General features: G+C 42.0%; 1 protein-coding gene across 4 annotated transcripts in view; it reads right to left on the reverse strand.

The window, feature by feature from the left end:
* Positions 1-20,443, reverse strand: part of usp46 (ubiquitin specific peptidase 46) — a 105,171-nt gene extending 84,728 nt beyond the window's left edge. For all 4 annotated transcript variants that reach the window (XM_043691085.2, XM_043691067.2, XM_043691053.2 and 1 more), the window contains exon 1: positions 20,075-20,443. In XM_043691085.2, coding sequence (XP_043547020.1) covers positions 20,075-20,110 — 36 coding nt within the window. In that variant the 5' untranslated portion in view covers positions 20,111-20,443. The remainder of the gene's footprint in view (positions 1-20,074) is intronic.
* Between the last annotated feature and the right edge of the window lie 5,278 nt (positions 20,444-25,721).

Raw genomic sequence — 25,721 nt, forward strand, 5'->3', positions numbered from 1 at the left:
GGATGATCCAACATTCCTCACATCCACTTTCCTGCCTTATCCCCGTAATCATTAATTCCCAATAAATGTCAGCCTTAAACCTGCTTTGGTTAACGTGAATATCCAGCAGAAGTTAACTGTGCCAGCATGTCTGGCAGGAGTAGGCCATTTAGGACAGAGAGGAGGAGAAACTTCTTTGTCCAGAGAGTGGTGGGTGTGTGGAATGCTCTGCCCCAGAAGGCAGTGGAGGCCCAGTCTCTGGATTCGTTTAAGAAAAAGAGTTGGATAGAGCTCTCAAGGATAGTGGAATCAAGGGTTATGGAGATAAGGCAGGAACAGGATACTGATTGAGGATGATCAGCCATTATCATAATGAATGGCGGTGCAGGCTCGAAGGGCAGAATGGCCTACTCCTGCACCTATTGTCTCAACCAATTGTTTTTGGTCAGTTATCTCAACAGATGGAGTATATTTGGGATAGAAGACTCCTCGATGATCATATAGTCACAATAATCACAATCAGAAAGCTGCAGCTTATTAAAGTTTCTTTCTGGTTGGTCTTCATTGTAAATATTGACAAGGAATAATTACTGTGGAAGTCCAATACAATGAGTCCCAATACATTTCAAATTTGCTTATATGATGGAGGAGACTCATGAATAGCAAACTCACCTCTATTGTATGTTTATCTTCTACTACAATTATGACAATAACAGTTAAGACATCCCAATGCATGTGCTTGAATGTGTTTTCACAAGCATTAATTTATTTTGCCAAATGCAGCTTTAACAACGAAACATCAGCATCCTTACAATTGAGTTTATTGATATGATCAGTTTGGAAGGGTAATGAGCGGATTTCTCACTTTGTCCCACATGTCCATTGGTCAAGATGAAGTTTAATTTAGAAAAGAAGGGATTTCAGTCTGCACATTGTTTAATATCCAAAACAAGTCAGCTAGATTTTTTTCAAGTAAAAAATAAATGGATTTCAGTAAGGCCTTTGATAAAGTTCTACATGGCAGACTGCTCTGGAAGGTTAGATGGCACTGAATCCAGGGCGAGCTGGCAAATCAAATGCAAAATTGGTTTGATTGGTTGAGAGTAATAGTGGAAGGATGCTTGTTGGACTGGAGGCCTGCAACTAGTGGAGTACGTCCGAGGTCAGTGCTGGGCCTGTTACTGTTTATCTATATCAATGATTTGGATGAGAATGTACAAGACATCATAAGTAAGTTTGCGGATGACAATAAAATAGGCTGTATATGGACTGTGAGGAAGATTAAGAGAAATTGCAACAGGACCTTGATCAGCTGGGGATTTGGGCTAAGAATTGGCAAATGGTGTTTAATATAGATAAGTGTGAGGTCTTGTATTTTGGAAAGTCAAATCAACATAGGAGTTTCATGGTGAATGGTAGGGCCTTAAGGAGTATATTGGAACAGTGGGTTCTTGGAGTTCAGGTTCACAGTTCTCTGAAAGTGGAATCACAGGTAGATAGGGCAGTGAAGAAGGCTTCATCAGTCAGGACATTGAGTATAGAAGTTGGGAAGTTATGTTTCAGTTATACAGGATTTGGTGAGGCCGCAATTGGATTAGTGTTCAGTTTTGGTCACCTTGTTATGGAAGGATGTTATTAAACTGGACGGAGTGCAGCAGAAATTTACATGGATGTTGTCTGGATTCAATGGTCTGAGTTATAGGTTAGACAAGCTAGGATCATTTTCTTTAGAGTGTAGAAGACTCGGGGGGGGGGGGGATCCAGTAGAGGTTATAAGATCATGAGAGGCATGGATAGAGTGAATGCACTCAGTCTTTTTCCTAGGGTTGGGGAATCAAAGTCTAGAAGGCATCAGTTTAAGGTTAGAGGGGAATGAATAAAAGGGAACCTGAGGGGCAACTTCTTTTACACAGAGACTGGTACACATATGGAATGAGTTACCAGCAGAAGTGGTTGAGGCAAATACATTAGCAACATTTTAATTGGCATTTGGACCAAGACATAGATAGGAAAGGATTAGAAGGATATGGGCCAAGTGTAGGGAAATGGGGTTAGCATGGACTGACATTTTGGCCAACTTGGACCAGTTTGACCAAAGGGTCTGTCTCCATGCTGTAGGACTCTGAATAGTTTATTGCATGCCATAGAAGGTAAAAGTGTAAAAGTCCTTTAAAGCTTTGAGCTGTAAAATTCTGCAGCGTTGCCTTAAAAGTACTTTGGCCAAATAGCTGTTAAATTTGGGAAAAAATTCATAGATACTTGGAGCTACGATGTTGTGGCCATAACGGAGACGTGGGTTTCACAGGGGCAGGATGGTTGTTTGACATTCCAGGGTTTCGAATGTTTGGAAAGAACAGGAAGGGTGGAAAAAGAGGAGGGGGTGTAGCATTGCTAATCAAAGAGTGCATCACAGCTGCAGAAACGAAGGTTGTTGAGGAAGGTTTGTCTACTGAGTCAGTATGCGTGGAAGTTAGAAACAGCAAGGGAGCAGCCACCTCATTGGAGGTTTTCTACAGACCACCTAATACCAGTAGAGAGATTGAAGGTCTCATAGGTGGCCAGATTCTGGAAAAATGCAAAAGTAGCAGGGTTGTTGTTATGGGCGATTTCAACTTTCCCAATATCGACTGGTACCTCCTAAGTGCAGATGGTTTGGATGGAGCCGTTTTTGTCAGGTGTGTTCAGGATGGCTTCCTTACTCAGTATGTCGACAGACCGATGAGGGGAGGGGCCATTTTGGGTTGGGTGCTCTGCAATGAGCCAGGACAGGTGTCAAATCTCGCGGTGGGAGAGCACTTTGGTGTAAGTGATCACAACTGCCTCACATTTAGCATAGCCTTGGAGAGTGAAAGGAGCAGTTAAAGAGTCAGATGTACAGCATGGAAACAGACCCTTCGGTCCAACCCGCCCATGCCGACCAGAAATCCCAACCCAATCTAGTCCCACCTGCCAGCACCTGACCCATATCCCTCCAAACCCTTCCTATTCATATACCCATCCAAATGCCTCTTAAATGTTGCAATTGTACCAGCCTCCAACCCATCCTCTGGCAGCTCATTCCATACACATACTACCCTCTGCGTGAAAAAGTTGCCCCTTAGGTCTCTTTTATATCTTTCCCCTCTCACCCTAAACCTATGCCCCCTAGTTCTGGACTCCCCAACCCAGGGAAAAGACTTTGTCTATTTATCCTATCCACACCCCTCATAATTTTGTAAACCTCCATAAGGTCATCCCTCAGCCTCCGATGCTCCAGTGAAAACAGCCCCAGCCTCTCCCTATAGCTAAAATCCTCCAATCCTGGCAACATCCTTGTAAAACGTTTCTGAACCCTTTCAAGTTTCACAACATCTTTCCAATAGGAAGGAGACCAGAATTGCACACAATATTCCAACAGTGGCCTAACCAATGTCCTGTACAGCCGCAACATGACCTCCCAACTCCTGTACTCAATACTCTGACCAATAAAGGAAAGCAGACCAAACGCCTTCTTCACGATCCTATCTACCTGCAACTCCACTTTCAAGGAGCTCTGAACCTGCACTCCAAGGTCTCTTTGTTCAGCAACACTCCCTAGGACCTTACCATTAAGTGTGTAAGTCCTGCTAAGATTTGCTTTCCCAAAATGCAGCACCTCGCATTTAGCTGAATTAAACTCCATCTGCCACTTCTCAGCCCATTGGCCCATCTGGTCAAGATCCTGTTGTAATCTGAGGTAACCCTCTTCGCTGTCCACTACACCTCCAATTTTGGTGTCATCTGCAAACTTACTAACTGTACATCTTATGCTCACATTCAACCGAGGGAAGATATTTAATTGGGGAAAAGGAAATTATGATGCTATCAGACAGGAGTTGGGAAGTACAGATTGGGAGCAATTGTTCCACAGAAAGGGCACAGCAGACATGTGGAGACTGTTTAAGGAGCAGTTGTTGCGGGTGATGCACAAATTTGTTCCTCTGAGACAGGTAAGAAGGGGTAAGGCTAAGGAACCTTGGATGACGAGAACAGAGGAACTTCCCGTCAAAAGGAAGAAGGCAGTTTCACGTAAGGTGGAGGAACAAGGATCTAGCACAGCTTTAGAGGATTACAGGCTTGCTAGAAAGGAGCTCAGAAATAGACTGAGGAGAGCCAGGAGGGGCCCGAGAAAGGCTTGGCAAGAAGGATTAGAGCGAACCCAATGGCATTTTACTCATACGTGAGGAATAAGAGAATGATCAGGGAGAAGGTAGGGCTGATCAGGGATGGCGGAGGGAACTTGTGCATGGAGTCTGAGCAGATAGGGGAAGCCCTAAATGAGTTTTTTGATTCGGTTTGCACAAGGAAAGGGAACTTGTTGTAAATGAAAACTTGGAGGAGCTGGGATACAGTCTTGACCAGATCAAGATTGATGAAGTTGATGTACTAGAAATTTTGGAAAACATTAAGATTGATAAGTCCCCAGGGCCAGACCAGATATATCCTAGGCTGCTCCGGGAAGCGAGAAAGGAGGTTGCTAAGCTGCTGGCAAGGATATTTGCCTCCTCACTCTTCACAGGAGTTGTACCAGAGGATTGGAAGGAGGCGAATGTTGTTCTACTTTTCAAGGAGGAAAATAGGGAAATCCCTGGCAATTACAGACCAGTCAGTCTTATGTCTGTGGTCAGCCAAGTTTTGGAAAGAAGTCTGAGGGATAGTCATAAATCCTATTTAGCAAAGCATAGTGTGATTAAAGGCAGTCAGCATGGCTTTGTGAGGGGCAGGTCATGCCTCACAAATCTTACTGAGTTCTTTGAGGTGGTGTCGAGACAGGTTGACGACGGTCGAGCCGTGGATGTGGTATATATGGACTTCAGCAAGGCATTTGATAAGGTTCCCCATGGTAAGCTCATTCATAAAGGTCAGGAAGTATGGGATACAGGGAAATTTGGCTATCTGGATTCAGAATTGGTAGGCTGACAGAAGGCAGAGAGTAGTTGTAGATGGAAAGTATTCTGCCTGGAGGTCAGTATTGAGTGGGGTCCTGCAGGGGTCTGTTCTTGGGCCTCTGCTCTTTGTAGTTTTTAATAAATGACTTGGATGAGGAGGTTGAGGGGTGGGTTAGTAAATTTGCAGATGACACAAAGGTTGGAGGTGTCGTCAATAGTATAGAGGGCTACTGCAGGCTGCAGCGCGACAGACAGGATGCAGAGCTGGGCTGAGAAACGGCAGATGGAGTTCAACCTGGGTAAATGCAAAGTGATGCATTTTGGAAGGTCGAACTCGAATGCTGAATATAGAATTAAAGACAGAATTCTTGGCAGTGTGGAGAAACAGAGATCTGGGTGCGCAAGTACATAGATCCCTCAAAGTTGCTACCCAAGTGGATAGGGTTGTTAAGAAAGCATATGGTGTTTTGGCTTTCATTAACAGGGAGATCGAGTTCAAGAGCAACGAGGCTTTGCTACAGCTCTACAAGTCCCTGGTGAGACCACACTTGGAACATTGTGTCCAGTTCTGGTTGCCCTACTATAGGAAAGATAGAGGCTCTGGAGAAGGTGCAAAGAAGGTTTTCCATGATGCTGCCTGGACTGGAAGGCTTGCCTTATGAAGAAAGGTTGAATAAGCTCGAACTTTCCTCTCTGGAGAGAAGGAGTAAAAGAGGAGACCTGATCGAGGTGTACAAGATAATGAGAGGAATTGATAGAGTGAATAGCCAGAGACCTTTCCCCAGGGCAGGATTGACTGCTGCGATAAATCATAATTTGAAGATATTAGGAGGAAGATATAAAGGAGACGTCAGAGGTAGGTTCTTTACGCAGAGAGTTGTGAATGCATGGGATGCGTTGCCAGCTGTGGTGGTGGAAGCAGAGTAATTGGGGACATTTAAGCGACTGCTGGACATGCACATGGATAGCAGTGAGTTGAGGGGTGCGTAGGTTAACTTATTATATTTTACATTAGAATTAAATCTCGGCACAACATCGTAGGCTGAAGGGCCTGTTCTGTGCTGTACTTCTCTATGTTCTATGTTGTAAATATACACAAGACTCTGCCCCTACAGCTCTCTCTGACAAGGAGTTTCCACGACTCTGAACCCACTGAGAAGAAACTCCTTGTGATCTCAATCTTAAACTGGCATCATGTTATTAAGACTATGTACTCTGATCCTAGACTCTCCTTACAGGGGTAACATCCTCTTAGCATTTACCCTGTCAAGCCCATTAAGATTTCGAAGAGGTCACTTTTTATTTGTTTAAACTTCAGTGAGTACCTGTTTAGCATTTGCTCATAACACAACACCCCCCATACCAGAGATCATCTTTGTGAACCTTCCTGGAGCTGCCTCCAATGAAATGACATCATTTTTTAAACAAGTGGACCCATGGAAAATAAACTACAGTGATTCACAGGGGCAAAAAATTTACAACAGTAATTTAAACAATTGTTACACTGTTAAGTCTTAAAATGCAAAGGAAATGTTAAGATGGTGAAAAATCTGGATCATAACATTAGGAAAGGGACTGAACAGCAGTTGAATACTGATTATATCATTCAAATATTGATGGTATATGAAATTGATAGATATCCATAGATAGATACCAGAAATCAGAGTCCATTCAAAACTACTTACGAAAATTGCATAGCTGGTTGGGAATAAACAAAGTAATTAAAGCAACAAGTGATTTCTTCTGAAAACAAAGTTTGAAAATGCATAGTCCCACATTTCAGAGACTGCTCCACAGCTAATTTTCCCAAATTAGCAAGTGCTCTACAGTGCAATGACATGTTCACATGCAATTAAAATTCATGAGTCACCTGGGAATAAATGTGTGGTTGGACACTTAAAGTAAGGTGCTAATACCATCAGCTTTGTACATGCCTCATTATGATTTTAAGGGTGGCTGAGAGAAAATGGTGCATAAGCCCCTCACCGTGACCAAATTGAGCCCACTAATTATCTGCATAATTAATCCAGCTACTGCTCCAGGTTAACAGGACAGGTCTGCATGCATTACACCATGTAGGTGAAGGCCAGTCAAAACAGTGGCTGGGTGACTCTGACTTCATCCTAAAACCCCTGTGTCACAGGCCATCTTCTAGTGGTTTTGCCACCCAGAAGCAGGGCCTGCCAACCCAACCCTAGTGAGATCTAACTTACCCAAGTTTTCACAGCATATCTGTTTTCTCCTCCTCCTGCAATATTGACCCTTGTGTAATCTTCCAAACTCATGACCACTTCTATCTGGAAAGACAAGTGCAGCAGATACATGGCAACACCAAAACCTGCAAGTCTACCTCCAATCCACTCAACATTCTTAGACATATATTGCTGTACATTCACTATCACTGGGCAAAATCCTGGAATTAGCTCCCTAATAGCATTGTGGGTCTACCTAAAACACATGGACTGCAGTGGTTCAAGAAGTCAGCTCACCACCACCTTCACAAGGGCAACTACGGATAGGTAATAAATGCTGTTCCAGCCAGTGACACCCTTGTCCCACAAGTGAATGTAAACAGAACACACTCAGTGTGACATCGCCCATTGGCCAGCAATACTTAGACAAGACTTACCCCAGTACACAGAGAAAGGTCTCACCTCATATCAACTAAAGGGCTATCACTCAAAGTTAAGGCAGAGGGAGGCAGTTAAGCAGATGCAGGGTCATCCCAAATGTATGGAGGAATGTGTGTAACCCATTCATGTAATCCAGCTCAGTATGGTGCCCCAAGATTTTCATTTTTGAGGGGTTAAAAAAAAAAGGTGGGGGAGGTGTGGAGGGGAACAGATTTTACAGAATCAGCTACATACTTCAGCATGAAACCTTGATTCCCTACTGCAGGTTGTAACGCAAAGATAAAGTACGTTGCCCCTTATGCTGGTCTGTACCTAGTCACACTATTTGTGATTACATGCCCCTAGTACTCAGTCTTTTACATCCTACTTTCAATATAAAGTTAACAGCAAACAAGAATGGAGAAAGACCACAAAAAGCTACAGAAGAGGGATTTGGGAGTTCTCATTCATGAATCACAAAAAGCTAGCATTCAAGTTCAACTTGTAATAGAGAAGGCAAATGGAATCTTGGCATATATTTCAAAAGAAACAAAGTATAAAAGTAGGGAGGCTTTGCTAAAACGAGAGTCTGGCACTAGCCAGACCCCAGTTGGAATACTGAGGACAGTTTTGGGTCCCTTATCTAAATAAATATATACTGGCATTGGAAGTAGTCCAAAGGTTCAGCTAGCTGATACCAGGTATAGAGGAACTGTCTTATGTGGAAAGAGTGAGTGAATTGGGTCCGTACTCATTGCCCCTTATTCTTCTGGATTTCATTCTTGTTGAAACATAAAAAGACCTTGAGAGGACTTGAAAGGGTCGACATAAAATGGTTGTTTTCATCTTCTGGGAGAGTCTGGAACAAGAGTGTATAATCTCAGACTAAAGGATCAACATTTAAAACAGAGATGAGGAATTTCTTCTCTAAGAAGGTTGTGAATCAGTAGCATTCTTTACCACAGGGGGTTGTTGAAGCTGGGTCTTTATGTATATTCAAAGCGGAGATAGACAGATTTTTAAAATCAGTAAGTAAATCAAGGGATATGGGAAAGAGACAGGAAAGTAGGAGTTGAGGATTCAGATCAACCATGATCTCAGAAGATAGTAGAGCAGATTCAACAAGCAAAATGGCCTACTTCTGTTCTGATGTCTTATGACCATATTTAGATTCTGAAAAGGCTAGTCTCAGCAAATGAGTGCAATAAAAGCGAAACCAATGTAATGTGAAATATTTCCACGTGAATTTAATTTTTGAAAATATCTCCACCTTTCTGCTCTCATGTTAATGGCAATGGAGATGGACAATGAAGTTATGACGGTGACAAAAACAACCTCCTGCTTTGGTAAGGAGGCTATTTTATAACCCAACACCACTTGCTGCATTTTCAGCCAACAGTATGCTTCACTACAGAAAAGTTTCCTCCATCATGTGATTACACCTCACATGCATGTTGCCAGAAGTTCAACTTTTGATTATAATCACAGTGGAAATTGAGGGGAAAAAAAACAAGTGTACAGAACTGAGGGACACTTTCCGCCAGGAGTGGCTCACTGCCAACATTTTACCAATCACCAATCTATACACACAACTAGGAAATACTGTAAAAAACAAATACATCTGCAATAGAAGACTTTGAAAAAGAGAGAATGAACATGAACAAGGATCGTACACTTTTCCTCTCATTCCAAAAGAGAGCTATATTTCAACATCAATAGCGAAGAAGTGGTTTGATGTACAAAAAAGGTACAGCACAGAATCTCACCATATCAACAAGTGCCATTCCAATCTCTTATCACCTAGCATGAACTGGCATAACCTTTGTGTGTTTTTCCATGATGTACATGATCCCACTACACAATCGTGACAGATCTCTGTATAATATTTAATCAATTTGTTACATATTTATAAACACTTGTTGTGTTGTTTCCCTGGTGCCAGGATCAAGGATGTCTCAGAGAGGGTGCAGAATATTCTCGGGGGGGGGAGGGGCCAGCAGGAGGTCATTGTCCACATTGGAACCAACGACATAGGAAGGGAAAAGGTTGAGATTCTGAAGGGAGATTACAGAGTTAGGGAGATATTTAAAGAGGAGGTCCTCAAGGGTAGTAATATCTGGATTACTCCCAGTGCTACGAGCTAGTGAGAGCAGGAATAGGAGGATAGAACAGATGAATGCATGGCTGAGGAGCTGGTGTATGGGAGAAGGATTCACATTTTTGGATCATTGGAATCTCTTTTGGGGTAGAAGTGATCTGTACAAGAAGGAAGGATTGCACCTAAATTGGAAGGGGACTAATATACAGGCGGAGAAATTTGCTTGAACTGCTTGGGAGGATTTAAACTAGTAAGGTGGGGGGGGGGGGACCCAGGGAGATAGTGAAGAAAGAGATCGATCTGAGACGGGTACAGCTGAGAACAGAAGTGAGTCAAACAGTCAGGGCAGGCAGGGACAATGTAGGACTAATAAATTAAACTGCATTTATTTCAATGCAAGGGGGCCTAACAGGGAAGGCAGATGAACTCAGTGCATGGTTAGGAATATGGGACTAGGATATCATCGCAATTACAGAAACATGGCTCAGGCATGGGCAGGACTGTCAGCTTAATATTCCAGGATAGAAATGCTACAAGAAGGATAGAAAGGGAGGCAAGAGAGGAGGGGGAGTGGCATTTTTGATCAGGGATAGCATTACAGCTGTGCGGAGGGAGGATATTCCTGGAAATACATCCAGGGAAGTTATTTGGGTGGAACTGGGAAATAAGAAAGGGATGATCACCTTATTGGGATTGTATTATAGACCACCCCAATAGTCAGAGAGAAATTGAGAAACAATCTTGGAAGGCGATCTCAGCTATCTGTAAGAATAATAGGGTAGTTATAGTAGGGGATTTTAACTTTCCAAACATCAACTGGGACTGCCAGTGTTAAAGATTTAGTTGGAGTGGAATTTCTTAAGAGTTTACAAGACAATTTTCTGATTCAGTATGTGGATGTACCTACTAGAGAAGGTGCAAAACTTGACCTACTCTTGGGAAATAAGACAGGGCAGGTGACCGAGGTGTCAGTGGGGGAGCACTTTGGGGCCAGCGACCATAATTCTATTTGTTTTAAAATAGTGATGGAAAAGGATAGACCAGATCTAAAAGTTGAAGTTCTAAGTTGGAGAAAGGCCAGTTTTGACAGTATTAGGCAAGAACTTTTGAAAGCTGATTGGAGGCAGATGTTCGCAGGTAAAGGGACGGCTGGAAGATGGGAAGCCTTCAGAAGGGAGATAACAAGAATCCAGAGAAAGTATATTCCTGTCAAAGTGAAAGGGAAGGCTGGTAGGTATAGAGAATGCTGGATGACTAAAGAAATTGAGGGTTTGGTTAAGAAAAAGAAGGAAGCATATGTCAGGTATAGACAGGATTGATTGAGTGAATCCTTAGAAGAATATAAAGGAAGTAGGAGTATACTTAAGAGGGAAATCAGGAGGGCAAAACTGGGACATGAGATAGCTGTGGCAAATAGAATTAAGGAGAATCCAAAGGGTTTTTACAAATATATTAAGGACAAAAAGGTAACTAGGGAGAGAATAGGGCCCCTCAAAATACAGCAAGGCAGCCTTTGTGTGGAGCCACAGTAAATGGGGGAGATACTAAATGAATAATTTGCATCAGTATTTACCGTGGAAACGGATATGGAAGATGTAGACTGTAGGGAAATAGATGGTGACAGCTTGCAAAATGTCCAGATTACAGAGGAGGAAGTGCTGGATGTCTTGAAATGGTTAAAAGGTGGATAAATCTGAAAAATGTGTTGCTGGAAAAGCGCAGCAGGTCAGGCAGCATCCAAGGAGCAGGAGAATCGACGTTTCGGGCATAAGCCCTTCTTCAGGAATCTTCAGGAATAGACAAAGTCAGGGTATTGAGCACAGGAGTTGGGAGGTCATGTTGCGGCTGTACAGGACATTGGTTAGGCCACTGTTGGAATATTGTATGCAATTCTGGTCTCCTTCCTATCGGAAAGATGTTGTGAAACTTGAAAGGGTTCAGAAAAGATTTACAAGGATGTTGCCAGGATTGGAGGATTTTAGCTATAGGGAGAGGCTGAACAGGCTGGGGCTGTTTTCCCTGGAGCGTTGGAGGCTGAGGGGTGACCTTATAGAGGTTTACAAAATTATGAGGGGCGTGGATAGGATAAATAGACAAAGTCTTGTCCCTGGGGTTGGGGAGTCCAGAACTAGAGGGCATAGGTTTAGTGTGAGAGGGGCAACTTTTTCATGCAGAGGGTGGTATGTGTATGGAATGAGCTGTCTGAGGATGTGGTGGAGGCTGGTATAACTGCAACATTTAAGAGGCATTTGGAAGGGTATATGAATAGGAAGGGTTGGGAGGGATATGGGCCGGAGCTGACAGGTGGGACTAGATTGGATTGGGATATCTGGTCGGCATGGACAGGTTGGACCGAAGGGTCTGTTTCCATGCTGTACATCTCTATGACTTGACTAAGTGATTCTGTGGTAAGTACTTCAATTGATCCAGTCTATTTAATTCATATATTCTTAAAAAGATAAAAGGGATAAAGTAGAAACTGATTTATCCTGATCTAAATGTTAAACTCCTATCAACAAATTTAGTTTCAGTAACAATAAGTAATAACCCATTGGTACACAGCTAAGAACTTTTGCTTGTAAAGCCCAAAAGACGTAATTCAATTTTTTATATAATAAAAAACAATCACTTTTCAATTGCACTTTTTTATTTTAATACACCACAAGTCTTTTCCTTGCTGTGGTGTTCAAAATTAGTCAAATCCTTTTGCAACTCCTTTTAGAAAGTCTTCAAACATCTCAAATCTGACAAAGCAGGTACTGTTGAAAAACGAAACAATAACCAAATGAAACAGAGATCCTTAGTCTGCTGGTGGAAGGATTAGAATGCACAAGAATTTAACCAAAAAATTAAAACACTCCACTATCTTTCTGAAATGCACCTCACTATTCTTAATTGAGTAAAACCACATATTTACCCGAATTAAGTATTTAAGCCTCTTTTGTGGCAGATCTCTGCCCATTTTGTGGCTCTTTTGTGACGCTCAAAGCCTGCATTCAAGATCTGTACTAATTGTCAATACAGAAAGGAACTGCTTTGTTCAGGCTTTCCAGAAAACCCTGACAAACTGGTCCCAGCAATTAAAGGCAAAAAACAATCACTGCAGATGCTGGAAACCAGATTCTGGATTATTGGTGCTGGAAGAGCACAGTAGTTCAGGCAGCATCCGAGGAGCAGTAAAATCGATGTTTCGGACAAAAGCCATTCATCAGGAATAAAGGCAGAGAGCCTGAAGCGTGGGGGTGGGGAGAAAGTAACAGAGTACAATAGGTGAGTGGGGGAGGGGATGAAGGTGATAGGTCAGGGGCAGGGGGAGGGTGGAGTGGATAGGCGGAAAAGAAGATAGGCAGGTAGGACAAATCATGGGGACAGTGCTGAGCTGGAAGTTTGGAACTGGGGTGAAGTGGGGGGGAAGGGGAAATGAGGAAACTGTTGAAGTCCACATTGATGCCCTGGGGTTGAAGTGTTCTGAGGCGGAAGATGAGGTTATTTTCCTCCAGGCGTCTGGTGGTGAGGGAGCAGCGGTGAAGGAGGCCCAGGACCTCCATGTCCTCGGCAGAGTGGGAGGGGGAGTTGAAATGTTGGGCCACAGGGCGGTGTGGTCGAATGGTGCGGGTGTCCGGGAGATGTTCCCTAAAGCGCTTTGCTAGGAGGCGTCCAGTCTCCTCAATGTAGAGGAGATCGCTTTGGGAGCAACAGATACAATAAATGATATTAGTGGATGTGCAGGTAAAACTTTGATGGATGTGGAAGGCTCCTTTAGGACCTTGGATGGAGGTGAGGGAGGAGGTGGGGACGCAGGTTTTGCAATTCCTGCGTTGGCAGGGGAAGGTGCCAGGATGGGAGGGTGGGTTGTAGGGGGGCGTGGACCTGACCAGGTAATCACAGAGGGAACGATCTTTGCAGAAGGCGGAAAGGGGTGGGGAGGGAAACATATCTCCGGTGGTGGGGTCTTTTTGGAGGTGGCGAAAATGTCGGCGGATGATTTAGTTTATGCGAAGGTTGGTGGGGTGGAAGGTGAGCACCAGGGGCGTTCTGTCCTTGTTATGGTTGGAGGGGTGCGGTCTGAGGGCGAAGGTGTGGGATGTGGACGAGATGCTTTGGAGGGCATCTTTAACCATGTGGGAAGGGAAATTGCGGTCTCTAAAGGAGGAGGCCATCTGGTGTGTTCTGTGGTGGAACTGGTCCTCCTTGGAGTAGATACGGCAGAGGCGGAGGAATTGGGAATTCAGGATGGCATTTTTGCAAGAGGTAGGGTGGGAAGAGGTGTAATCCAGGTAGCTGTGGGAGTCGGTGGGTTTGTAAAAAATGTCAGTGTCAAGTCGGTCGTCATTAATGGAGATGGAGAGGTCCAGGAAGGGGAGGGAGGTGTCAGAGATGGTCCAGGTAAATTTAAGGTCAGGGTGGAACGTGTTGGTGAAGTTGATGAATTGCTCAACCTCCTCTCAGGAGCAGTCATCAATGTAGCGGAGGAAGAGGTGGGGAGTGGTGCCGGTGTAATTACAGAAGATCGACTGTTCTAGGTAGCCAAAGAGACAGGCATAGCTGGGGCCCATACGTGTGCCCATGGCTATCCCTTTGGTCTGGAGGAAGTGGGAGGATTCGAAGGAGAAATTGTTAAGGGTGAGGACTAGTTCGGCCAAACGAATGAGAGCGTCAGTGGAAGGGTACTGTTGAGGACGTTGGGAGAGGAAAAAAACGGAGGGCTTGGAGGCCCTGGTCATGGCGAATGGAGGTGTAGAGGGATTGGATATCCATGGTGAAGATGAGGCGTTTGGGGCCGGGGAAACGGAAGTCTTGGAGGACGTGGGTGGTGTCTCGAACGTATGTGGGGAGTTCCTGGACTAGGGGGGGATAGGACAGTGTCGAGGTAGGTAGAGAGGAGTTCAGTGGGGCAGGAGCATGCTGAGACAATGAGTCGGCCAGGGTGGTCAGACTTGTGGATCTCGGGAAGGAGGTAAAACCGGGCAGTGTGGGGTTCCCGGATTATGAGGTTGGAGGCTGTGGGTGGGAGATCTCCTGAGGTGATGAGGTTCTGTATGGTCTGGGAGATGCCTTTATTCCTGCTTTTGCCCAAAACGCCGATTTTACTGCTCCTTGGATGCTGCCTGAACTGCTGTGCTCTTCCAGCACCACTAACCCAGCAATTAAAGACCTTGCGATACCAGCTTGCAAGACATTCTAATATCACCTATCACATTTCCGACGCCCCTCCCCCAAGTCCCTCCTCCCTACCTTTTATCTTAGCCTGCTGGACAAACTTTCCTCATTCCTGAAGAAGGGCTTATGCTCGAAACGTCGATTCTCCTGTTCCCTGGATGCTGCCTGACCTGCTGCACTTTTCCAGCAACACATTTTCAGCTCTGATCTCCAGCATCTGCAGACCTCACTTTCTCCCCATTCTAATATCAATTCTTACGATAAATTGTAACGAGAATCATGACATCTAAAATAGCACAGGTTACAAATTTCAGAAATTTTCAAGTATATCAAAATAAATATCAGCCATCATAATAGTAAATACGAAATGACACATTTTAGGTGGAAGGGTAAAAAGAAAGGAGGGACAAATGAAAAGTTTGCTCAGTGGCAGGCGAATGCGGCACACATTGCGAGTTGGAGGAGTACAAATGAAAGCAAGATTGTTGAACTTAAAGAGATGGCAGTAATATTTAATTAATAAATAGTAATTTTATGCTGCATGTTGCAAAGAAAATGAAAACTCAGGTGTACGTACAGGAATAATTTTCTCTAAATAATTTGTGTTATAGCTCTAAAAGAAGATGATTAGTTCATTTATTTATTGCCATTCTGGAGCAGTAAACTGAAGTTTAGTCAAAAATGTTTTGCTCACCAGAGGAAAAGCTGAAAAAGCTCCCCCAAACTTAAGAGCTCAGATATTCTTATTCACAACTCAATGGAGGCATTAAAATGTGTTTTTGATTGAAGTTGATGTGTGTGCTTTGTACCTATTGGCCCATATTTTTTCTTTAATTCCATAATGAAATTTGGGCATCAGCAACAAGGCCAGCATGTATCACCCATCCCCAATTGTCCAAGATATATTTCAGAGTCAGAGTCAGAGTCAGAGTCAGAGTCAGAGTCAGAGTCAGAGTCAGAGTCAGAGTCAGAGTCAGAGTCAGAGTCAGAGTCAATCACATTGCTCTGGCTCTGGAATCACATGTAGACCAGACTAGATCAGGTGGCAAACTTCCTGCCCAAAGGACATTCATGATAAGAGACAATGGTTACATGGTCACCATCAGTCCAGCTTTATTTTCTAAAAGCTTGAATTTTGATTGACCTCAATTTCTACCAGTTGCAATGATGGGATTTGAACCCATATACCCTAAACATGAGCATCGGGTGACAACCATTCTGCTACCATCCCCCCCCACCCAATTTACCAAACAGTCCAATTAGAAAAAGGTGACACATTTAGTTAACCAGAAATATTGCTGCGTTGAGAGGATCACAAATTTCATGTGTACCAGGAATGCAGAATACAACAATCAAATGCATCCTGAATAGCAAAGCCAAAATTTTAAAACGTTATGTTCCCACCTTCAACAGTCACAGAATATATTGAATGCACCAGAATTTCAACTTTACCATTTTAATTAAGTTTGCCAATAAGTCTAAATTCATGCTCTCAACTTATTGCACTGTTCATACAATGACCTTTATTGCCTATAGTCCTGGGACAATAAACATACAATATTCCTGCAAACTTCTCCATTCCATAGCTGAATGAGGACCTGTATCGAATCACACATAAAAGCCATAAATAATCCTATACCTTATAAAACGCAAGCTTACTTGGTCCCAATGTATGTTTATCGTTAAGTAACATTTTCAAAAAATCTTCAAAATCTATATAAAATAACCAAGGTGAAGATAATTATTCAAAAACTGACATTCCATGGGATTCATAAGCCATTGAGTTCTTTTAGTTATCATACCTAAATCCATTGTTAAAAGATAACTGACTAATTTTTTTCTTTCGAAATCACAACACCAAATTATAGTCAAACAGATTTATTTGGAAGTACTATCTTTCGGACCACTGCTCCTTCATCAGGTGGCTTTGGAGCAGGATTGTAAAACACAGAATTTATAGCAAAAGATCAGTGTCATGCAACTGAAACAACACTGATCTTTTGCTATAAATTCTGTATGGCTTATGATCCTAATGATCCACAGCTACCTAATGAAGGAGCAGAGGTCCGAAAGCTGGTACTTCCAAATAAACCTATTGGACTATAACCTGGTGTTATGTGATTTTTTAAACTTTGCCCACCCCAGTCCAACACCGGCACTTCCACACCCTGACTAATGAAAACAGCTATAGGGTGTGCAATAGATATTTATGGGTGACAAATAAGGAACCCAGTTCAAGCTCATCTACATTAATTAATCTAGAAAGATCACATATCATCACAGTGCAATTGCCCATTGTTTCTTAAATAATTCTAGGATTTGCCCCCACTATTCTATCAAGAAACAAATTCAAAATATTGATCACATTTTCGTTAGCAATCTCTGCATTTATGTCACTAGTTTCAATCTATTTCAGATGGTTAACAGAACTAGCTTACAAAATATAACTGAATACTATCTAAATGTGTGACCTCAAAATTTACCATTCACATGTTAAAATTAAAGACATTTATTCCAGCCATGAAATTTAGTCATGAATGTAGCTGTTTCACATTTCATGACTATTCATGCTGGCAGATAAAGAATTCTAACATTTTCAAAATTATAAACATTTCACTGAATATGAAATGAATATCAATTAATCTTTTGTTTTAAAAGTGTAAGTTTATTCTTTCATCGAGAGGTACAAAATTATAGGTTTTCCTTTCTAAGACATACCAAGTATCCTGAAAAGGTTGACTAATAAAGTTCATTTTTGAGAAGGCAAAACATTTTTAATACAACTCAAAATGTACAAGTCATTTTTTTTAAATTCAAAAAAAAACACATAGCCAATCAGGATATTTAAGTGTTTTGAAACAGGGATCAATATCAGAAACATAGCTTGTGCACACAGTATTGTGCTATGTCCCCCATATCGCCAAAGAACTAGAAATTAGAACATAGTATATGTTAACTGAAGCACTGAACTAAAGTCTTGCCAATTTAATTCTTTGCTATAAATTTCAATATCCAAATAATGTAGATGAGGCTCTAACTACTATCTGGTTTCTTTAGTATGTCCTAACATTAAAAAGTATTATTTTCCTACACTGCTCCTTTGAAGCATTCCCATTCAAAGTAACAACAGATGAAAACGGACGCTCATCCCATCATCTTCTAAACTGGAAGAAGCCCAGTGGCATAAAATGAATAAGTGCCCTTGCTGCATTCAACAGGATGTATTATTAATACAATTTAAATTGATCACAAAATAATAATGCAGGCACAGTTTTTTTTAACTCCTATCTCTAGCCAGAGCTTAAAGTCGCACAATACAGAATCTGTTTAAGATCATAGGCCATTAGCCCATTGAGACTGTTTGCCGATCAGATCAGTGCTAATCTGATCCTCAACTCTCTGTATTTTCCCATAATCCTGAACCCCTTACTCATTAAAATTTTGTACAGCTGCTCAGCTTTGAGAATACTCAGAGACCTAGCTTCAACAGCTCTCTGCATTAAAGCATTTCTCTTATTCATTATTGTCCAAAGAAATATCTCCTCACCTATGACTTAGATGTGTGGCCGCTGATTTTGAGTTTCAGTTCTCTATTCCCTCAAGAACAAATAACCTTTCCACAAGTGTTGAGTACAGGGGCTGGGGGGTCATGTTGCAGCTGTACAGGAAATTGGTTAGGCCACTGTTGGAATATTGTGCGCAATTCTGGTCTGCTTCCTATTGGAAAGATGTTGTGAAACTTGAAAGGGTTCAGAAAAGATTTACAAGGATGTTGCCAGGGTTGGAGGATTTGAGCTCTACGGAGAGGTTGAGTAGGCTAGGGCAGTTTTCCCTGGAGCGACAGAGGCTGAGGTTTATGAAATCGTGAGGGAAGTGGACAGGATAAATAGACAAAGTCTCTTCTCTGGAGTGGGGGAGTCCAGGGCATAGGTTTAGGGTGAGGAAGATATAAAAGATACCTAAGGGACAACTTTTTCACACAGAGGGTGGTACGTGTATGGAATGAGCAGCCAGAGGAAGTGGTTGGGGCTGGTACAATTGCAACATTTCAAAAGGGATCTGGATGGGTATATGAATAGGAAGGGTTTGGAGGGATATGGGCAAGGTGCTGGCAGGTGGGACTAGACTGGGTTGGGATATCTGGTCTGCACGAACGAGTTGTACCAAAGGGTCTGTTTCCGTGCTGTACATCTCTATGACTATCTGCCCGGTCAACTTGCCCAACAAATCTTGAATACTTCAAGAAGGTCACCTCTCATTCCTCTAAACTCGAATGAGTATACACCCTTCCTTGAAGAGTTTATGCTCGAAACATCGACTCTCCTGCTCCTCAAATGCTGCCTGACCGGCTGTGCTTTTCCAGCACCACATTTTTTGACTCTCATAAGACTGTTCCTCCATACCCAGGATCAGCTGAGTGAATCTTCTCTGGACTGCCTCCAATGCCAGTATCTTTCCTTAAATAAATAGGCCCATAACCATTCACAGTGATCCAGCTGTTGTCTGACAAGTGTCTTGTATAGTTTTAGCAAGACGCCCCTTTTTTTTAATGTCCATTCTCTTTGAAATAAAGACCAACATTCCATTTGCCGTCCCTATTACCCACTAAACGTGGATGCTGATTTTTTAAGGTTTATGCATACGGATTTTTTGCCGTTAGAACACTACTCAAAATCTGTTCCAGTTCTTTTCCATAATCCAGGAATAGCTTAACCGATGTCCTACAAGGTTTCTATAAAATAAATTCAATACTAGTTTTACTTAAATGAGAAACTACTTAAGCTAATACAACCTGCTTTCAAGTAAACAAACTTAATTCTACGGTTCTTCCACCTGCAGAGCTGAATATAGTCGCTTGAATGACCAATATTTCTTTCCTCTTGTTTTTGCGATCTGCGCAAACTAACGGGTAAATATCATGCAATACATTTCCAAAAGTTAATTCTTCAACAAAATGCACCATTATGCATATGCTAGAATTCTATAATTTCAAAGCAGTACACTATGTGTGCAAAGATAATTTCTACGTTAAAAAAAAGTTTTCCTTTGAATGCTTTTTACATTAAGGTCCACGATGATCGCACGGTCGTGCTGGGTTTGAACTATTCAAGATGTCCATTTTTAAACTCACAAACGCATTTCACAAAAACACAGCGGAATAGAACTTCAATTCAGCTTTGGGACTGTTAAGTGGGATCTGTAAAGGTGAACTCTGATGGATTGAGACGGCCATTTATCAGCATCGTAAACCTAATTCTCAACTGCATGCGCGCGTCGAACTGCGAGATACTGAATAAAACCCCCAGACCTTTACTCACCATATTACAAATTGAAGCGATGTTTCTGACAGTCATTAGTTTGCAGCCTGTGGTTCCTCCGCCATCTTTATTAAAATATAATAAACCCCAAGGTGGGGGCTCCAAGAAAGCAGGTGACGGGGAAGTGTATTCTCCGGCAACCGACCCTGGGAGTCTGCCAGGCGGCCACACTAAGGTAAACAAGGCGCCAGACCCGGGCTGCTCTCCCAAACCCCATTCACCGCCCAGTCAGCCCTCAAGCCGACTATTAACAGTTGGTGCTCCTGGTGCTGCTGTCCCCACTGATTCGCCATGTCGCCGGTTCCAGACACATGACAGCAACCCTCCCCGGGGGCTCGTGCTCCGGCTTGGCTTCGTTCCGCCACCCCAACGTCCGCAGCTCGAGCTCAGGATTCCGGCGCGGTGCGTGACAGCAGGAAACGACCTTCTGATTGCCACCCCAGCCATCCATTCACAACACAGACTCAACTGTCCATCAGAGCAGCGTGAGCGGCGGCCGACCAATCAATATTTGACACATGCCCCGCCCCCCCAGGGTTGGTCATCTTATACTTGGCGCCAGTCATTAACAGTTTGCTCGGAAAGGGGAATGTTTGTAAATCTCAAGGTCAGCTCCGTAAATTGATGGCTATATGTACTGGTACTTTAAATTGACAAATCGCATTATTTTCATGGGTAGAATATAAATTTTCTTTGAATGGGTGACTTTTAGTGCTAAAATTATGACCGGGTTATGGACCTTAATTTTAACCATAGCTTCTAATAATGATTAACCTTAAAAGCGATGCTGTGTAATTTGTACCAGTTCTGTATAACATCAACCTTCTTCCTCAAAATATTTTAATGTCTTGGTTAAAATCCATAAACAGTCTCTGTTAAATATATAACTCAACAAAATATTGTTAGTCCACTGTTGGATTCAATTCTGTAGTAAGCAAAGAGTGTTTGAAGAACAGTTATGCTATCATCTATTCTCTTCGCTCACCTTACATCACACCTCCGTGAAAAATGAAATTCTTATCCTGGTCCAGGAAGTCCTTTCTGAAAGCTCATGTGGATAATAGATCAGAATAGTCACAGCTGTGACGTCATTCCTGATGAAGAGTTTATGCTGGAAACGTAGATTTTCCTGCGCCTCGGAGGCTGCCTGACCGGCTGTGCTTTTCCAGCACCGCACTGTTGGACTCAACATCACTCGTGATCAATACTAATTTTCTCTATATCTAACGAGACAAAAGGTAAACAGCATACTGTCAATGATCAATTATGATCCACTTGGAATGAATAGAGGACAAGATGATAGCACTCAAAACTGTTGTCCACAAAGTGCAGTGACATTCATCCTGAGGAAAGATTAGATTACTTACAGTGTGGAAACAGGCCCTTCAGCCCAACAAGTCCACACCGACCCAACCAAAGCATAACCCACCCTCCTAACATTTACCCCTTCACCTAACACTACAGGCAATTTAGCATAGCCAATTCACCTAATCTGCACATTTTTGGATTGCAGGAGGAAGCCCACGCAGACACAGGGAGAATGTGCAAACTCCACACAGAGTCACCTGAGGTGGGAATTGAACCCAGGTCTCTGGTGCTGTGAGGCAGCAGTGCTAACCACTGTGCCACCAATTGAGAATAAGATTTGTGAAAAGCTGACAGCGATCGGAGTGTTGAACATTGAGGATATATTGATAAATTGGAAACAAGCCAGCATGATGCCCAATTTTTAAAAAAATTGCGAGGTGGTACTAAAGGAAAACTCATGATTGTACTGAGTATAATTGAGTAAGTATTGAGTGGAGTAAATCCTTCCCCTCCACCCCATAATTTCCTTGCCGAAATTTTGATCACCTTGCTTTCTAAACTTTGTTTCTAAAAATTTTCAGTTTATCGCTATTCTTTTTACTTTCAAAGTTTCCTAAGACTTTTACCTTTGACTTTCTCTCAAGTTCCTCTTTATTTCTCCCTTGCTTTTGGTAACTGTACTTTGTCTACTGTTTGTAAAGTGTGCCAAGAAACATTAGAAAATGAAATTGGTATAAACAAAATGTTAACAAACTGTCAACTGTTTGAACTAAATAGAACCACATAAAAATTGTGAAACTGCTGATCAGGTCAGTTAACACATGGAAATAGATAAAGAGCTAAAGGGCTGGTTTCTAATCCTGGAGGCATAAATTTTCAGTGGTTTTGCCTGCCAGTTGGATTTGTGTCTAACCTGGAATAGGGAGGTGAAAATGGAAACAGGCAGATGCCAATGTGGCCAGGTTAACACGCCAACTGAGGCATCAACCTAGTTCTGCAGATCACTGTAACACCCCTCACTCTTGGTTGTTCATTCTCCTCACTCTTACCCTCTTTACATCTTCATTTCTTCCAACTATCACCCACACTTCAGCCTACCTCACCCCACTGACCCTTGTTTACTCTCTCATCCAGTTTTAACTTTGTAGATAGAATGCATAGCCCTCATGATAACATTTGGAATCTTTGAAAAGTTCATAAATCTGTCAAAATTAACACCTCTAGATAGGTGCTTAAAGTAACCCATTATCCTGTTGAAGTTTATAATCTATCAACACAAACAATCGCACACTTCCGTGGACAGTTATGTAAACAAAGACTAGAGTGCCAAATTCATTAGTGCTTTTGAAGACAGTCAAACTAATGGCTGCGTTGTTTCTTAAATGGGCAGTATGGTGGCACAGTGGTTAGCACTGCCTCCTCACGTGCCAGAGACCTAGGTTCAATTCCCACCTCGGGCAACTGACTGTGTGGAGTTTGCATGATCTCCCCGTGTCTGCATGGGTTTCCTCCCACAGTCCAAAGGTATGCAGGTTAAGTGAATTGATCATGCTAAATTGCCCGTAGTGTTAGGGGAATGGGTCTGGGTGGGTTGCTCTTCGGATGGACGGTGTGGACTTGTTGGGCCAAAGGGCATGTTTCCACACTAAGTAATCCAATCTAATCTTAAATAAGAAATTCAGACTGTTAGTCATTTTGCAACAGCCAAATTTATGGTTTAGATATTTAAAAATTGAATGAATATATAATGAGAAACATTTAACCAATTAGCAATTGATCTGACACTGGGCTATACTTTCAATAAATAATGCAAATTCAACTGTACAAACTCAGTAAACAATATACAGTGCACTTTATCTAGTGGATAATCTATTCTCCTGGATCAAAAGACATTTTTACTTTTACAGTGTTATTCTTTCACTTGAAATAATGCCACTTGCCAACATAATAATAATGTATTCTGAACCACATTAATTGGGTTATTTTATTTGAGGCATTGTATACAAGAGCAGGGAAGTTGTGATTGAACTGTATAGGCCACAACTGAAGTACTGTCTGCAGTTCTCATTACTGCACTGAGGGGATGCAGAGGAAATTCACCAGGATGTTGCTTGGGTTGGAGTTTTTCAGTTATGATGAGATAGGCTGGAATCTTAGAGGAAAGAGTGCTGAGAAGGGATGTCATTGCGGTCTGCAAATTCATGAGGGGCATAATTGGGTAGATAGGAAGAAACATTTGCCCTTAATAGAGAAGTCAATAACCAGAGGGATTAGGTTTAAGGTTGTGGGAGGCATGGAGGAGATTTAAGAAAGAGTGCTTTCATTCAGATGGTGGAGGGTGTCTGGAACTCACTGCCTGAAAAGGTGGTCAAGGGAGGAACCTTCACAACATTTAAGAAGTATTCAGATGAACACTTGAAGCAGTATAGCACACAAGATTACAGGCCAAGTTCTGGAAAAATGAAAATGTTGCTTGATGAATGAAGCACATATTTTGGGTCAAATTGCCTCTTTCTGTGCTATAAAACTTTATGAATTTATGGTCACTTACTTTTCTCACTCACAGCATATAGCACTCAGTTTATCAAATGTAAATATAACTCAGAGCTGAAAATGTGTTGCTGGAAAAGCGCAGCAGGTCAGGCAGCATCCAAGGAACAGGAGAATCGCCGTTTCGGGCATGAGCCCTTCTTCAGGAATAAGGGCTCATGCCCGAAATGGCGATTCTCCTGTTCCTTTGATGCTGCCTGACCTGCTGCGCTTTTCCAGCAATACATTTTCAGCTCTGATCTCCAGCATCTGCAGTCCTCACTTTCTCCGTAAATATAACTCAGGCTATAACATTTCCTGATGAACTGGAAAGGGGACAACATAATTTTACTCTCCATTCAGATTGTTTTCACTTCCAATCCATGGTTCACACCTCCACTCGGAAGGTATGATTTAGAAAGGTTCTCAAAATGCAACTACTTCACCGGAAATTAAAGTAAGTTTTAAATACCCACTTCCATAATGCCACCAACAACTTCAAAACAGCAGCATATTGGAGCCTGTCCTATCCACGTTCCTGCACTGCTAAAAGTAGCCCAGGACAGAAATGGGAGAGGAACTTTCAGATCAATGCTCTGGTCACTTTTTTAAAATCTGCCCAACTGTGTAGAGTCCTGAATAAGGACCACAAAACTGATCCCAACACATTAACGAATTTCCATCAGAACTGGGACAAGTTAGAAATGATTTCAAGAGACAAAAATTAGGAGGGTGAGAATAAAGAACAAAAGGGAAGATGTATGGTATAGTAGAAGACAGGAAAAAATTAAATGATAAATGAGTTGGTGGCTTGAGGCAAAGGGACAAGTAAATAAATAAAATATACCCCAAAAAGTGGCATGACTGACAGAATGAGGAACAACTACACTGAAAAAGTAAGAAATAAACCAAACATGCAAAGAAAAGGGAAACAAACTGGAGGCAAAATGATAGTGTCCAATTGTTCATCATATTTCAAAAATGACATATAGACACTGGAGAATGTACAAAAGGATTTGCAAGAATGATATCAATGCTGAAAGATTATAACTATAAGGGATGATCGAATAGACGGTGGATCGTTTCTTTAGAAAAGAGTGATGACCTTGTAGACACCTTTATAATTATTAAGGAGTTTGATAAGAAGTAGAGATGTTTGCATTTGCAGGGAGATAATAAATATATTTATAAATCCAATAAAAAATTCAGGAGAGGCGTCTTTGACTAGACAATAGTTAGAATAGAACTTGTTACACCTGGCATAGCTCTATGAAAAGAATCAATGGCTTTAGGGAGAAGCTAGGTGAGTACATAATGCAAATAGACTTAGAAAAACATGTTGATAAATTTTGATGAGCTCGAATTGTGGAGGCTCTTGCATTACATAAATACCAGTACTAACCAGTTGGACCAAATATTTCTTTTCTCTGTTTTAAAATCTATATATTTGTTGCTGAGAATGAATAGTCATTCAGTTACTGTAATAGTCACCCACCATGACATGGAAAATAAGATGGGGGGATTTGAAAATGGGGGATAGAAAAAAAAGTAACTTCCCTTCTAATCATAATGAGTAATCATTCTCTACAGCAATTTTGCATATAACCCCAGTTCCTCATTGGTTGGGAAGAGTTGTTGTTCTCGTAGAATGTAGCAAAAATATCAGTAAGGCTATGGAATGTGCTGCAGTGACAGAGCTAGGATATACTTGTATCCTATTACAGAAACAGTGGCTTACTTCGAGTGTTACACTGTTCTCATTAAATACAAAACAATAGTATTGTTTTGCAATGTGGATTCATGATCCTCA

This window comes from Chiloscyllium plagiosum, unplaced genomic scaffold (genome assembly GCF_037043375.1).
Source record: "Chiloscyllium plagiosum isolate Xiang-an unplaced genomic scaffold, Cpla_swu_hap1 HiC_scaffold_1, whole genome shotgun sequence".
In the NCBI taxonomy this organism is placed as follows: Eukaryota; Metazoa; Chordata; class Chondrichthyes; order Orectolobiformes; family Hemiscylliidae; genus Chiloscyllium; species Chiloscyllium plagiosum.